Below are 17,528 nucleotides of genomic sequence, written 5' to 3' on the forward strand. Positions count from 1 at the left end.
AAACCTGGAATTGACAGGAGGTTCTTGTGCCCCTCGGTGGGCATTTGTGTGTCCTCAGCTTTCCTGTGAGGTTCAAGAGCAGGTCAGCAGTTTGTAACCTCAGATTTCTTCAAGGATTTAATAAGAATTTGCACAAATAACTCAGGAATTTTGTTGTCCAGAAGTACCAGTAATACCTTATGTTAGGGAATGGTGCTTCCTGCCAATAGCAACACATTATTCTGTAATACAAGTTGTGACAACAATCAAACAAATTAATTAGTAAATGCCATAATTTTGGGCTCACAGTGGGTTAAAATGTGTCTCTGGTATCTGATGTCCCTACTACTCACTGTATACAGTAAACTCAGGGGAGCATGGACCAGTGGGAAGAAGGAGCCCATTTTAAAAGTGTGAACAAGAAGGAGCCATCAAAACAAATACTCCTCCCAACAAAGAACTCCAATGAAGAGCAGCCCTAGACCAGAATGAAAATTTCCACCTTTGGACCCAGAAGTGCAGTGGAAGGGTGAGCATAACACCAGTAAAAGAGGTAGCAATTAGAAAATAGTTGTGTAACAATTTAAACTGTATTATTTTAGAGGTTTTTCCCCTGCGTATAAGCATTTATTCCCATTCTGTAACAAGTAAATCTGGAATTAAAAAAATAGCAACTACACTGTTGAAATCATGGGTATATTTACAATGTATTCTTGGCTTTCTATGTGTCTAAATATGTAAATTGTGCTTTCTCTTTGCCTGTAAACAAGGTTTTAGAAATAAAGAAATGCTACAAGTGTAACATTGCTCGGGGCCTAGGTTTCTGCAGACACCTAACAAGTGTGACCTGCTTCCCTGCAGCTCATCTTCTGTACCCCTGGAAGGCTCCTGAGATGTGTGGGCTTCTCTGCAGGAGGCCAGTATTTGGTTTTTTAAACACCTTCCCCCCTTTTTTGTTATGAATCCAAAGTCAGTGCACTGAGACCGTTCCCCACTTGGAAATATTTTTCTACAAGAACAAAAAGACAGTTTCTTTTGTATATAAAGAAAGAAATAGGCTTATGTGCAGGCATGAAGGATCTTAAATAAAACATTGTCCTTTTTCTACCTTAGTTCAGCTGGGAAAATCAATTTTTGGTTCCTCAACTGCAAAGAAAGATCAAAAGGAAAAACTGACAATCCAAACAAAGGGCAAGGTGATGTGGGCTGCTTGCACTCCTGTTCCCTGGTGTGCTTCATACAGGCATTTTTCCAAGCAGAATATATTTACAGAAGAATCAAGGGTGGGGTTTTTTTGTATCTCCAAACCAACGGTGCTGTGACTAAAAGTGACCTGAATATAAAAGTAAAAAACTCCTGCTTTACATTACAATTTGTGGAGTTCTTTGGTGCTAATTTAGGCAACAGTTCTCAGATGTGTCAGGTTCCTCATTGCAGAATACTTAGGTTTTAAAGAATTGTCATTGATTTAACTTCACTAGAACTGGCCAAAGCCAGTACTTTTTTATTTTCTTTTTTTTTTTTTTTTTAGCATGTTATGTAATGCAAGAGAGAAAATATCTTCAGTCTTGCTTAAATGCCAACTGGATGCATATTTAAATCTTCATATGAAAACTATTTTCAGTCAGTGGAGAGGGAAACTTTATGGAGATTGGTTTTCCTGCTTTGTATTGATTCCTGTTTATATCTTTAATAAATAAAACATGATTTATTGTTATAAGCTCATATTTACAAGAGGAGATTAAAGTGTCAGCAGGAAAAACAGAAAGGAGGAGTGTGAAAACTCTTTAAAACACACAAACTGAAAAACAGCTTGAATAGTTTTTATGAAGTGTATTAATTATCTTTTGCATAAATTTAAAAAGTTGAAAATAGTTATAAAAGTATTTGATTTTGATGTATTTTCACTTCTTTGAGAGAATTATTGTGTGGACATCAATTTTGTAACCATATTAAATGTTAATTCAATGGATATTATAAGCACAAAATAAACAGGCTGCATCTGACTCAAGGCACACCCTTTGCAGGAAAATATTTTTGTCTGTGTGTTGTGCATCAGTGTGTTGGGTCTTTACCCATGCAGGCAGAATGCATTTACATTTGAGACTCCGTGTTTGGCATGTCTTGGCATGGTAGGGATGCAGATAAGTATGTACAGAATGCTCATTTCAAATACAGATGGTCCCAAGTTTCAAAAGCAGCAACTGTAGCTGGCACTCTGGGACTTTTGGGAGTGTTTGCAGGGAAAGGCACTCTGCACTTTAGCATTTGAAATGCAGAAACTTTAGACAGTGCCTCCAGATGATTGGCACAAATGACCAGTGATTTATAAAGTTTAGGCCCTATGATTTTTTTTCCTCGAGCACTGATTAGCTCCAAGACCTCCCCATTCTCATCAGGTGTGCCCAAAGAAAGTTCTGAAAGCAAGTCCATTGATTTAAGGCCTTAAATTTGTGTGTCTGTCTAATAGCTTTGTAAGGCTGATGTCAATATTTCATAATCAATAAAAATAGGTCTGTGTTTTTGATGTGTGTAGTTTTTGAGGCACTTCAAACTGCTTGCAGCTCGTTTATTGTGGAGTTAAATTTTAATTAGTGATGACAAAGTGCTCTGAATTATGGGAGTGGTAAGAAGCCATGTAGGAAAATTATTATGATTGTAATGAAATGTGCCTGATTTTGTAACTGTGTTCATTTGCAAAATTTTTCTTTCTTTGTCTATTCAATAATTAATTGTGTAACAGGAGAGTTCCTGGGAGATGTCAACAGCAAACTGGGAGCTCCACCTGCTCAGTCTGCAGTGCCATGGAAGTATCACTGTGGTGCTTTATCACTTCACCTCTTAGACAGGAGAGCAGAGGTTGGCTGTAGCTCTCTGCTGAAAGTAATGCACTCTTCAGTTTCACTTTTATTTGTTGTCCTGCTTCTTCTTTCACTGGTCTGGGGCAGCTGAGAGCTTTTTGAAAAACTTATTGCATGGAGCACATGGGGCTCTGGCCGGGGTGGCCAAGGTCAGAGCCTTCCTTGGATGTCTTGTTCCCTCCTGGTGTTCCTCTCCTGCACTGCTGGCTGGAGCTTCCCTCCAGAGCTGCCCTGGACACAGCTGTGGCACAGCCCACTCCTGGGGGAAATTCCTGGATTTCACACCAACATTCCTGATGTTCCTCTCCCTTGTCCCCCTGCAGTTTTGTTTTTTGGGTTACAGGCACAGTGACAGTGCTTTGCTCTGAGGGTGCGGGACCTTTCTGACTTGTTTTGTCTTCTGGGCTGCCCTGGAGGGTGGAGAATTTCATTTTATTCAGGCCATTGTTCTGTAACATGCTGGGGTTTTGCTTAAATGTCTCCTAATGTTTCCTGTGCTGTAAACACAGGAATTTGTTGCTATTTCAACCTTTCTACAGGCTGCAGGTGAGTAGGACCTACTCTCATTTTAGTTGCTGCTGCTTCAAAATTCCTTTAACAAATTCAGACTTGGTTCTGCAGAAACCAACTGAGGTATGTCAGAAAATCACTTCAGTGTTAGTCAATTGAAAGAAAAGATGTGATTGTAGATGTTCAGTTTCAGATCAGTGGTAATAAAGCAAAAGAAAATTATTATGTGCATTATCAGATTTCATTTCTCATATATCCAGAATACTTGGCTTTAAAACTGTAGTCCAGAGGCTTTGCATCTGATTTACTTTGAAGAAAAATCTATTAATATCGCAACAGCTACTTTTGTGATGAATTTGAAAAAGCCTTTCCTTGTGAAACAAAGGAATTTGTACGCACAAAGAAAAAAAATTGGTTGTTTTAAAGAAGTGCACAAGAAGAAAATAAGGAATGGTTTAGATTAATGTAGGTCTGTTTAGGACACGTGCTGATCTGTCTTAGGGGGAAAAATAGGAAAACTATGAGTCTGTTTGATAATTACTGCAATACCCTTGTCACTCTGGGATAAATGACTACACCAAGATGGACAACTTTACTAGCACTGTTCTGTAAAGGCAAAATGCTGGTCTTCAGTATTTGTTAAAAGTTAAAACATCAATAAGATTTATAATGTCCCTTTAACCTTCTTTTAATTAACATTTGGGTTTTCTAAGGAAGAACCATTTTTTATTTTTGCTGTGGAATTGTTAAAACTCGGTCACTGGGCTTTTCTTGCCTTTTTTCACTTGGGACTGCACTAATAACCAAAAAGAATGTTACTGATCCTGGCTTTGCCCTGTAAGGCAGCATCATTGGATTTGAATACTCTGTCCCCAGCCAGATAACTAATTACAGCATAACTCTTGGAGAAATGGTGCAAAGATGTATATCCTGTATATCCCAGGGTGAATTGGTTCCTAAATTCAAATTTTAAAATTACCTTGTAAGATGGACACTTTCCCATGGTTTTGTTGGATAGCTACAGCTCGAAATATGAAATATAGTTGTGTCATTGTTTAGCCTTAATCAGATATTTAGTTACAGGCCACTTAAAAGGAGATCTTCAGGAAATGCTTAAATCTATTCCCTGTTAATGGAGGACAATGTGCACTTAACCATGGTTACTTAGGAAATTGTTTTCTTCTTTCAGACTGTATCTGTCTTCTCTGGCAAAAAAAGTGGTATTTTAGTTCAGAACTTTTCTAAGTAATTCTGGAAGGCAAAATGCACAAATGAATGTGATTATATTTGAGGTGCTGGATCCTGGCAAAGCTCCCTTCTGCTGAGGAAGCATTTGTGGAGACCTGCTGTGCACCAGGTTACCACCAAAACTTTTCTGCCACTGTGTGTCCTGTTCTAGCTTGGCTTCAGTTGTGTAGGCTGTGCTGCAGGTTCTAGAAAATCTAAAGGGAATGCCAGCATGAAATACCAAGGAAAGAAAATGGAAGCAGAGGATTGTCTGAATTGACTCGCCTCTGAAGTGGATTGCACTAACTAATATGTGTGTGAATAAATATACTTAAAATGAATTGTTCATATGTATGGACAAATATACTATATATATGTGTATGTGTGTGTCAAAAACTCTGCCCATTAGGCTGACTTCCAGTAGTGGACAGCAGTAAAAGCATTTATCTCAGAGTTATCCCAGGTGCTTTGAAGGAAATTTCTCCCATTACAGATGTTTTAGTAAAAAGACCATTCCCATGATGCAGGTACTTTTTTATTTCCATTTTACAGTAAGGGACTTCAAGAGTTTATGTTACTTCAGGTACTCAGGTGGGACTCTCAAACCAAATTGTTCTCTAATCAGCACATACACAAGATGTAATAAAGGGCAGGGAAGAAGGAGGTGGCTGTTCTGGAGTCATTTAGAGGAGCAGCTTGTGATGATTTGGAGTAGGCTGGTTTTTAGCTGCTGTGTTAGGTACTGGGAATTCTAGTCCCTGTAAATGGCAAGGTAATTTACATTACTGGGAGTCTGTAATGAGTGACAGGCTCCCAGTCCAGTCTCCAACCCATGGATTTCATTTCTCTGACTGGCAGAGCTCTGCCAGGTACTTCTGGCTGGGCAGGAACCATCCTGTTGGCAAATTCATGCAGTGAATAAAGGTGAAGAGTGTCAGAATCACAGCACAAGTTGTGCTGCACAGTTCATACATGCTGTTGTTGTGGAGTTCCACTTCTAGAAGAAAAATCTCAATTGTGATCTTTGAGGCATGCACTGTGATTAATTGTAACCTCCAGTGGCTGGCATGGACCAGAAGTGTGTGAAAGGGAAAAAGGCTGAGGAAGTGTTTAGAGCATCCTGGACATATGCAGATATTCCAAAGCATAATTTCCTTTATATCATTCCAACCATATGTATTTTTATGGGCTTTTTTTAGTGCCTAAAAATTAGAAAATAACTTTTAATTGTTGTTTATGAAGCACCATATGGCTGTCTGTAATTTTGGCTTCTCATGAAATGAGGAAAATGAAATTAATAGGAAATCACACTCAGAAATCTATTATTAAGTTAATGGAGCTAACAGCTTGTCCAGTGTCCTCATACAGATCATGTTGTAGCTGCATATAATAAAAAGCAAATCCTTATAAAACCACTGAGAAAATGAAGTGGCAGAGAGAGGCTGAGCCAAGGATCTGCATATGTTGGTACTGGGCATGGTCATGAATGGCTCAGCTAACAAGCTACTGGTGAAAATCAAGGATATAACATGTATTTTCACAGTTGCTTTACCATGTGTTCAAAATAATTAATATTTTCTTCTAGGTTGTTTATGAATTAAAGGCTTATCTCAGGACAAAAATCTCTTGCCTCATTTTTTTATTTTCATCTTTCAAGTAGAAACTTGTCTGGTCCACCCAACTAAGTTGTTCAAAGTTCTGCGCATTTTTTTGTGGCTTAATATTCAATAAATAATGGGAACACATTAAACCTAATTTTTTTCTCTCTTAACCTGTCCTAATAGGCAGTGAGTTTTGAGAGTTTAAACTGTGAAATATGAATTATGTTGCTTCCACCAAACATCGAAAATTGAAGGCCCTTAATACAATGGTGTGAAAAAAAATACATCACAAGATGAACATCTATAAAAATTACCAAGCTATGAAAAGCATAGCAGGACTTTTTTCTCCTTCTTATCTGGAACATTCCCTAAACTGCCTTTCTTCAGCATTTTTGAAAAGTGTCTGCAGATGATGTGATATTAAAAAAAAAATCACAGAACAACAAAAAAAAAATCTAGAAAAAATAACCAAAATAAATTTTCTCTGAGGGCTGTTTAATATTGTCAGGGATGCACTGTTAGGGATGTGTTCTGGATGGGTTTGTGTTGAATGTCTTGGCTGTATGTGTGAGAAGGAATTGTATAGGTTGGGTAATTTTATAAAGCTGTAAAAAGAACTTTGTTCAGGTAATACAGATTTGAAACTATGTTCTAAACAGTTTTTTTTCAGCATTGAATCTGAATTTACCAGTGTATCATTGATCAGTGAGATGGCCTTTTTTGGGAGTAATTAAGTCTGAAATATTGAATTAGATTTTAAAGATTCTTCTAATAGGTCTACTCTTAACCTTTTCCCAGCATTAGATTATTTTGGCAATTGCTTCTATTTCACATATGTGATGAATAAACAAAAACAGGAGGAGGATGATAGTGCATCCCTTATTACCTGGGCTCAGTGATTACTGGTCTTAAATTACATTAAGTTATAAACACAGGTGGTTATCATAACTGGAACTTCATCTCTATACAGCAATTAATATTTACTAATTGCCAGAGGACTAAAATATTTCTTTTAATACTGCTAAATGTAGTAGGATTTTTTAAGTGCAACTAAAAGCTAGATACCATGAAATCTAACAACAGGAATCCTTAGAAGGTTTTTAAGCAAACTGTGCAGGAAAATATCTTCAGGAGTAAATATGGTGGCTGTTCTGGTTACAGTGTTTCTATGTTTAAATAGATACCTCTCAATTAATTTTTGTGTTTCATTGTCTCCTGCATTCTTTAAATCTTTATGTGGTGAGTTTTCTTGATCTGGTTCATACTTGGATAATTCTGTTTTCTATATCTGGAGCTTGGAAATGAATGAACTTTTGCCCCGAGTCTCCACTTAGTTAACCTGCACTTGACAAGAAGGAAACATTAGAACTGACTCTGTTCCTTCTTCCTGGAATTTCTTTTCACTCTGGGTAAAATTCATTGCTACTCCAGATGGCCAGAGCCATATCTGTTCATCATTTTAATCCCACTTTTATCTGAAGAAGAACCAGAATGTCACATTTGTGCAATCCCTCTGCCCAGCATCTCTGGCTTTTACACCTGGTATCAGGTGTCTGTTAGAAGCTGTGCTGGAAAAAGATTCTCTCTTTAAATTGAAATAGTGTTTATTTTCATTGTGGGGGTCTCATTTTCTTCTTCAAATAGAAAACACTTCAGTAAATGAGGCTACATCTCAGCGGTCAATGCTAGGGTATAAAAATTGCCTCTTTTAAGTATCTGATTTCTGTTTGTAAGTAGTGAAGAAGGTTGGGAAGGTGCTGGTGGTGGACATTGGTTGTGAGGAAGGGAAAGTCAGGTATTTTGGGTTAGTTTTGGCAGGGGGTGGCAAATCAGTGTCTTGCTTCTAAATGAGGGCAAGGAGTTAAGGGCATACGTAGAAGAACAGCTCCAAAGTAATACTTTTCAACTTTCTTTCTTTAGCTCTACTGAGGCAGACATAAATTCTTCAATGTGATCATTTTCCCATCCAGATGTTTCCCTGATAATGACCAGTCTAGCATGATTCTCTTCAGAGGCTCAATAAATTATTTCAGCAATATATTGAAAACTTTGTACTTAATTCCACTGAATGAGTTGGATAATGAATCAGGCTACCGGAGAACATTTCAATCCTACTGGGCTTGGCTCAGATCAAAGTACTGCCAGATTTGCTATCCTTTTGTATGTTTCTGGTTTTGGATGTGGATTGATTTATTTATGGTCTAAACAGCAAAATGTACGGTATCTAATGCAGCCCTACACAATGAAACCAAAGCTGAGGGACACAAGGCTAAGAGCTAGAGTAGAATTGTATAACAAGAACTGTCTCTGGGAGAGAAATGTTAATTTTGCTAAAAATGTAAATTTTCAGCTGAGAGCTGTTTAGTACTTTCATTGCTTTGGGTAAAAATGCAAACTGTAGAAGAGATTTAGGTTTGGAGCTTCATTAAGAAGTTCTTCATGAAAAGTGTCAAAGCTTCACTGAGGGAAATATTTATGCAGGCACCCAAATGCCAAGCTGGCATCAGCGTGTGCTTAGAATTAAGCAGATAACTACCTGCTAGATGAAGGCATCTGTAAATTGTTAAAGGAGAAATGACCACTGTGGTGGTGAGTAAAGAAGTGAGGTGCCTTGAAGTGGAGCAGTGCAAGCACGTGGGCACCTGTCAGGTCACTTTGTCCCGGCTTTTACAAGGCAGCAAAAGATGATGAAACCCTTTGAAGGAATTTAGTCCTGACCTAGTATTGGCAGCCTTGCAGAAACTGGGTCTAAAGTTGATGGCCTCTGAGATTTCTTTCTCCCTTTGAGCCTGTGGCCTGCTCCTCACACTTCTGAAGGCTCTTGTTGCCCAGCCTCCACCGTGTGATGTCCTCTGTATTTCTTTAAGCTTTACCTTCCATTTTAATGCTTATTTTTAAGGATGCTGCTGGGTATAGCAGGTCTGTGTGGAAGGACTGTGCCAAGTCTCTACTTGAGCGAGGTTCACCTGTCACAGTATGGATTTGTTAACCCTTCTTAGGTAGTGGTGGTAACATTGCAGTTGTCTTTACTCTCTGCATATTTTCAGATACAAAAGAGAGAAAGTTTAGATTTTGTATCAGGAAAGAATCCCTTACCATCAGGGAGGTGATGCACTGGAACAAGTGGCTGCCCCATCCCTGGAAGTGTCCAAGACCAGGTTGGATGAGGTTTGGAGCACCCTGGGATGGTGGAAAGTGTCCCTGCCATGGCAGGGGGTGGAATAAGATGTGCTTTAAGGTCCTTTCCAAGCCAAACCATTTGTGATTCTACAATTCATATTAACAATTCATATTAACTTGCTTTTTTACCATGTGAACTCCCTGGTGTCTTACTTAGGTTTTTTATTTCATGCTCAGTTTTTGAGAAGATCTCTAACTACAACAACTCCTTTATGACTGAAAGTGAATTGTGAAAAAAAGCTAATATATGTGCCTTTGTTTTTATGTATTCTACACTACATACAATTTTTTCAAAATCATCTCTGCAGTTCAATAATGGATGAAAGAATTAGAATCAGTCAGAGAAGGCTTTGTGTCTTTTTTTGCCTTACATATAATCAGAAAGAATGAAATTTTGAACACGTTCCAGGAAAGCAGGTGTGTGTATTGTTGCAGCAAGGGGTGAGAACAGTGCTTGTTCCTAATGGCTGCTTGACTTCAACACTACAGATTGCATAGAGCCTGTTCCCTGAACTGTATTAAAACAAATTGTGTTATGGTATTCAGTCAAGAATTTAGGGCACAGTTGATCTGCTTGAGTCTGCTAACTTAAAAATATATTTTACTGGGGGTGGCGGTGGGGAAAGGTTTGCATGTTATTTTGGCAAGGAAAACTTCAAATCCTTGTAAGCTTTAAAAGGTAATTTTTTTTTTTTTTTTTTTTTTTGTAATTTAGGGAAATGGGAAGGATAGAGGGAAATGTCTTGATAAGAATCTGTTAAAACTGACAAAATTTTGAATGACAATTTTAGAAATCAAGTCTTGTGATTTATTCATGTATTTACAAGGAAAGCAGGTGTACTAAAGCACATGATTTTGCATCCTCAGGTTTCTCAGTGCTTAACAGAGTATCCTGAGAAGCTTCCATGGTGGTATTGTCAGATCACAGGGATTGTGACTAATACAGAAAGAAAAGTCTCCTTTGCTTGCTTTTGCAGCCTCTTAAAATGAAATAATCTGAAGAGGAGAAAAATAATATTGGCTTGGGCATCATATAAAGGATATTTTGAAGTCTAAAAGTAGTAAGAATGGACCTGTTGGGTATAATGATGAAAGAACCCTGGATCCCTTTGCGTGGATGTTTCTATTTTTGTTCAGTATTTACTATTTATATGCTGCAGGATCCAGGGTGACTGCAGGTTACAGAAATTGCCTTTCTCTGTTTTGCCCATAGAATGGATGTTGCTTTAGAGCTGGCAGAAGGAGCTTTTTCTCTCTTGTCAGTGAACTTCAATGCTCTTCCCCAAAAGAACAAACTTGTTCCTTTCCTGATTGAGTTTCAAACCACGTCTGCTCTCAAGTTTGTAAGCAAATGTGAAAATAGCCATTTTTCTAAGCCCTTTGTCTATTAGAGAGGAAATTTATGTAAAAAATAATGAGAAGTTAGGTTGAAAAAAGAAGCTGTTAAAGGCTGAAAAATATCAGAAGTAAGATATCCCATGGAGTTTGAATCGAGCACATTCAATGAACAGTTTCAATATGAGAACTGTTTCTTTTGGATCCCTACTTTAATGTGCATATTTTTCCATGCATTATAGTGGTGCTGCTGGATCTAGTGAGGCTCCATTTGCTGTATAAGTAATTTATCAGGTTTAACTTACATGTAGGATGTGTGAATACTTGATTACTTTTACTCTGAAAAGGTTTAAGACTGCAATATTGAGAGTGAGCTTTAGCTTAGCTGATTTTATCTAGCCTTAAAATTTTTATCACTGGTGAAGTGTGTAGTAATGGCTATGAGAGCAATTAATAATAATTGTGACAGAATCAAGAGACTGACTAATTTATCATTATAGATTTTAATGAGGCTTATAATCTAGCAATAAATATACAATATATTCAAAAGTATGGAATTATAAAAAGGATGATTTATTTAACTTTAATTCTAAACTAGTTTGCAAACCAAAGGTTGTAGAAAGTAGGCTTGTAAGAACATAATTCTTTTTGGTGTTATGGAGCAGAAGGATGAAAATAACGGAGGAAGAGAGTTTAAATTAAAATTAAAGGGGGGGAAAAATCATTGTTTATCTTCATTCAAAAGGCCTTTAAGCACAACAATAGTTTTGTAAATGTGGGAGGTACCTTGTGGACAGCTTCTTTTTCATCTCAATCTGCTCACTTGGCAGAGCCTGGGAGCTGCCTTGGATGCTGCAGCCCTGCAGCTCTCAGAAGATGGGCAGCAGTGGGAATGACAGCAATACTTGGGAAAAGCTGCCTCAGATTTCAGACCAAGTTGGTGTAAAGAGACGCAAATGTGAAAAGTTGTTATAACAACTTTAATATTCAGTGTTCAGTGTGGAAACTAAGCTTTCCTACAATTTTTCTATCATTGTATTATGTTTGTTATTTTCTTTCTTATTACTGTTATTCTCCCTTTTTTCCTTGCTGCAGTAATCTACAGAATGTCTCTGGCCTGGATGTCACTAAAAGGTAATAAGAACCTAAGCAGAGTAAGAGAGTGGCTGAAATTTAGAAAATTAATTATAGCCAGTCCTGCCCAAAGGGAAGTTGGAAACTCAGGTGGTAGGGGTACCATTAAAACAAGAAAGAAACAACAGTAATAAAACAGGATAGATGAGACCCCAAGAAGTAGATTTCCCTACTGCTGGATCAGCTAGATGTGAATAGTAAAACACAAAACCAATCCAAACTGGATCCTTTTAAAGCTTGTAAGGGGAACCCTTGTTTTTGGGAGAAAGGCTCTGAGCTGCAGAGATGCAGTTTTGGAGAGATTATTTAGAACCCTTACAGAACACCTGAGCATTTGTGGGTGTGCATCAGCATTGGTGAGGAAAAAAGTAGGAATGGCATGTAGGTGTTCTGGGGTTTGTTGGTGTCTTTTTAGTTCTTGTGTTATCCAAAATAAGGAATTGCTGTCAGAAAATGTAATGTCTGCCTTGTTTTCCTCAAATCTCATGTTATGAAAGCAAAACATTAAAGCAGAGTGGGGAAAACCCAGTTACTTTGGGAAAGGAAGCACTGAATTTAGTTCTGTTTTTAGGAAAACAGTGTTAAGCAGAAATACTTGGGAGGTGGAATTGGTCATCCAGTGAGATTCCCAGCCAGTCCTTCCTGAAGTAATATTCCAGACTCCTGTGTGCTGATACACTCAGAGTTTGGTCACTCAGGCCTTCTGTAAAACCTGGATTTGCACGTCCGTGTTGGAACCCTGGAATTTTAAAATTTCTCTGCTGAAGTGCACAGACCCACAAGAAAATGCTATATCTGACCTGAGGCTGTGGAGAAGGCTTCCAAACTTGGTTGATAGCACTGGGATTATGATTTGATTAGAAGTGTGTAATATCACAGGTTGGAAAACTTAGAATTTAAGGTTTTAGAATATAGCAATATATGTGGGAGGTTTTAGGCTGGTGGCTGGTTGTTCTTCTTCACCTTCTTCATGGGTTTAGGTAGTATTTTGTAATTGGACAGAAAAGTCTGCATTGCGAGCTTAAAGGGATTAGTTACTGGGTTAAAAGTGAAAATAATTTAGGTGTCATTTCTTAATTGGACAGTTTAGCCTTAAAAGACCTTGTATAGGAAGATAGTTAGCCACGTTGTAGCTTGTTAGTCGATTCTGCAGAACTCAGGATTGTCCTGACTTTGCATTGTGCAGCTGCCGTGACAGTGGGTTGCTCTCATCTGCCCTGCAATGTGTGCTAAGCTCATTCCCAGAGAGATCAGGGCACGTTCCAGGGACACTTTGCTGCTGCTGCAGTGCTTACATTGGAGTCAGGGGTTTGCAGTGAACCCTTCTGTGCTCAGCTGCTTTTCACTGGGGTAAAAATACACCGATGTAATGGTGGAATGGGTTCTGCATTTTTAAAGGAGGTGCAGACAGTAATTAATTTACACAGAGCCCCTGCAGATAGAGAAGCCAGACCACTGAAATCTCATGGTGAGACAGAAATTTGATTAGGAATTCGTGTGAGACCTCCTCCCTTTGTCCCAAGCTCTAATTCTGTAGTGTGGGAGGTCTTGTCAAAGTAGTCCTGAGTTCACTCTGGTAGCAAGCCTTTTGTTCATGAACAGGGAGCGTGTGAGACCTGTTCCCATGCAGCCATACATCTTGTGTTCTTTACAGCAGCTTATTTTTGATAAGCTACAGCACATTTTAATGTAATTGTTAACATGCCTAATTTGCAGCCACACAGTCGTATCAATAATAATGGAAAGTTGTTCACAGGTAATAAATTAGCATAGCATATAACTAGCAGAACTCTGCTTCTCAGTATATTGTTTCATGATCAAGAATTCAGTAGTTAAATATACACAGCAGTGGGCTGAGAACAAGCTGTTCATTTTTGCTGCAAGCAGTACCAGTGGACCAGAGTAATCATAGCTCCCAAAAGCAGGACTGATTTTATTGATTTTAAATAGGCTTTCATTACAGCACTGAGCTTATTCCAATTGCAAGGAGTATCACTGCTGTTTGTATTCACAGTGCTGGCTGAGGGAAGGGGAGGTTTTGTTGGATGCCATGTAGAGGCTCTTTGTCCCTCAGTGTTCTATTCTGCCCTGCTGAAACATCTGAATTTATTACAGAAAAATAAGTACTTAAGGCTTTTTTTCCCTGTGGTTAAAGTTTTTTAGATACACAGAACCAGACCCAGCTCTGAAATGTTGAATTCTGAGTATTCTGAGGAGTCAAGGTCTTGCTTATTTATTGGCGTTTGACTTAGGGACCAGCAGGATTCTTCAGAAATCATGGAATCACTTTGCTTGGAAATGATGCTAAGATCACCAAGTCCAGCGATTTAACCCAATCTTGCCAGGTCCAGCACTTAAACCCATCTCTAACACCACACCTGCACCTCTCTCCTTTTCCATAGATTAATGTAAAAAAGGCAAATACGAGAGTCTGAGATATTAATGTATTCAGGTTATAATTAGTGAAGAACACACGCTGTTGCCAGCAATGCGTCATTAATCTGCATGGAGCAGTTTGCAGCTATTTGTTGCTAAATTAGTGACACTTCAAAGCTGTTGGGTTTTTATATTGTTTCTAATGATAAAAAAAAATAAATCTGGACTAAAAATCCACATATGTACACTTAAGAAGCAGGCTGGTTTGTTATTTGGTTTTCTTTGGAGTTTTTGTGTTTTAGTTTACACAAGGCTGGTCAGCCAATGGCCATACAGAAAAGTTGGTTGAAGCCTTAATACTGTTGAAAAGGTTGTACTGTACTTTATGGTGGTGTAAAGGCATGTTGTTTGTGATAGATTTTCTTCAAATCCTTTATGTGTATTTATGTGTATTATTCTGCTTAAACACTTTTTTCCTGTGTTACTAGAACAGTTTGGAAGGGTATTAATAGAAATTAGTTATACCTTTCTGGTTTGAATGGGTTTAATACTGACTTTAGGTACCTCTTTTATTTTTTTTTCCTTAAACCTGCAGGTGAAGGTGAATTACTTCAAATATTATAGCTAATCCCACATTTTTGTTTCAGCATAGTCTTTCATAACATAATTTGGGAATTCAGGCAGGAATAAACAAAACTTTGTGTGAGCATTTCTAGAAATCAACTCTTTAAATAAGATGGTGACATTAAGTAGTGAATCAACTTGGTAAGTACTGCATGATCAAGCCTAGTTACTGTAAAATGAGATCTGGATGGTTTGTTTCATTTTAAAGAGTTTGGGCAAACAATGATGGAATTAAATTGCTTCCTGTTGGTTTCCTGCAGGGCATGAAGAACCTGCTGCACTGTGCTCTGCTGAGCTGCTGCACTGATTAGTTCTTCAGGTCTAATCTGTGCGTGGCTGTGCTCACTTTCATGTCTGTTTGTTTATGGGTTTGATAGTTGTTTTTCTGAAGTTACTCTATTGCCTTGATAGTCCTCTGGTGGATTATAAAAATGTACACATTAATTCCTTTCTCTAACTTCATTTGTTGGAGCCCAGTGGAGATAATTGGTGCTCATGGAACGTGGTGGTTGGGAATGAGGGTGATGATCACTCCCAGAACTGATACCACCCATCACTGACAATCAAAGCTCACACTGTCAGGATGGTTGGAAGCTAAAATTGATTTAATTAAATGCTTACAGCATCTATTAACAATACCATATTAGATTCTTTATCACAGCAGCTACTGTGATTTTTAGAGTTTACTTGTGCAGGTTGAAAAGTGATTTATAGTTTTAATTCATCTTAATTTGTGTGCTTAGGAAACATTTGAGATAAAATTTTTTGTTGCATTTAAATGTCCTTGTTATCTGCCCTGCAGTGGCATGAGTAATAGAGAGCCCAGAACATGAATATATTGGAATGCATGAAATATTTTCAAGGAGAATTCTTTTAAAGTTCAGAGTGATATATGTCAAATGTTACTGAATGGATAAGCATGTGGAGAGATTTTAGCCTCAAAAAACTTAGAAATTAAGCATTTCTTAGTACAGTATCTGTGTTAAACATAATTATTAATAATAATAGAAATAGTAATAGTAACTACTACTACTGCTGTGTTAAATAGAATGTTTGTTTCATAATATTTATCCTATTCTAAGGTTTAACTGTTTTTTTTGTAGTTGCTGGTATTTATTATATAGGCACTTTGAAATGATGCTGTGTCAGAGCTTGCTTGCACCAAAAATTGCTGCACCTCGAAACTTACATTTAATAATCTGTAAAATGTTTTTACCACCTAGAAAGCCTGTGTGTGTGTTTGACTGAAAGTATCTCTGCCCTCTGTGCCAATTAAACAGTAAAATTGTCAATTTAACATCAAATTCTCATGTTTTCATGATACTTAGATAAAATATTAGTGTCCAAGGTGTGACCTAATTTAAACAATACTGAAATCAGAGATTTCCAGGCTGCAGGAGAGGGTAACAATGAACTTTTTTCTAGACACATTTAGTGATATGTTAATATTAGGATCTCAGACTTTGCAAAACAGCCAGCACTATTATGATAAATGTGCAAAGTAGCAGTAGTTGGTGTTAATAAACATTTTAAAGGCACCTGGGAGGGGTTAATGGTTCAGGAATTTGCTGTGATCCAGAGCTGCAGAGATGATCAGTGATGGTTTGGTTTAGTTGGGTTGGTTGTTTTCTTTCCCTTTTCCCTCTCTCTGCAAGGATGTCAGGATTGCTTTTGTTTGGAATGTGGGATGGGACATAGTGCAATTGCTTTTGTCACTGTCTTGCTGCACTTTGGTGTCACTGAGACTGATAAACTCAAATTGCCAAAGATCCAGGTGATGCCTCACAGACAGGTGAAATGTTTTCATTTCACAGCTCCTGCCCTTGCTTTGCACTCACCTGCCCTTTGGACATTGGGATTTCTTCTTTGAGAACCACATCCATGCATTTCCTTCCACGTGTTCAGAGCAAGGAATGGAATTTATTTCTCTTGATGAGCATTCTCTTGTTGTGCATTCAAGACAAAATATGATTTGATTTATGTTTAAAAACCGTGGCAGTGTGTGAGCCACAGAGCTGGGCTGGTTGTGTGGTTTGTTGTGCAGGCCATGGTTCTGATCTTCACAATGCCTTATTTATCCATCTGATAAGCTGTGTATCCCTTAACTTCCTTGAGCAATTCTTTTTTGACAAGGTTGCTTTATGGAAGTGATGAATTTACTCTTGTTTTATTGCTCACTAGTTATAAACAACTTCTTGTTGGTTTAAGAGTCCAATCTGGAAATGCTTTTTGATCTCATACTAACAAGCTCAATAACTGACAAACCACAGAATTGCAATGTGTTTTTTCTTTTACAGAGGCAAAGGAAATTGTTCTGAAGGCACAGATTCTAGCTGGAGGGAGAGGGAAAGGTATTTTCAATAGTGGATTGAAAGGAGGAGTTCATCTAACTAAAGAGTAAGTACTTTCAATTGAAAAAACTATAAATAAATTGCTCCTTGTGTAATATTTAGGCTGTTTACAATAGCTATGGACTGTTTCTTTTAGTATTTTTCAGTAAACTAACATTTTTCCCTTGTTTGTAGCCCTAAGACTGTTGAACAGCTTGCTAAACAGATGATTGGGTACAATCTGTCAACCAAGCAAACTTCAAAGGATGGTGTGACAGTTAAAAAGGTAAGAATTTGCCTTCTTGAAAGTTGAAAACAATGTTCAGCTGCAATTTTGCATTAATAAGCTGGGATGTACAACATAGATTTTT

At 37.8% G+C, this 17,528-nt stretch overlaps 1 protein-coding gene across 1 annotated transcript in view; it reads left to right on the forward strand.

Moving 5' to 3' along the window:
• SUCLG2 (succinate-CoA ligase GDP-forming subunit beta) overlaps window positions 1-17,528 on the forward strand; it is a 110,125-nt gene that overhangs the window by 33,209 nt on the left and 59,388 nt on the right. Inside the window, exons 3-4 of the mRNA XM_012573496.5 lie at window positions 17,125-17,224; window positions 17,353-17,443. Coding sequence (XP_012428950.5) covers window positions 17,125-17,224; window positions 17,353-17,443 — 191 coding nt within the window. The remainder of the gene's footprint in view (window positions 1-17,124; window positions 17,225-17,352; window positions 17,444-17,528) is intronic.

This window comes from Taeniopygia guttata, chromosome 12 (genome assembly GCF_048771995.1).
Source record: "Taeniopygia guttata chromosome 12, bTaeGut7.mat, whole genome shotgun sequence".
NCBI classification, from domain to species: Eukaryota; Metazoa; Chordata; class Aves; order Passeriformes; family Estrildidae; genus Taeniopygia; species Taeniopygia guttata.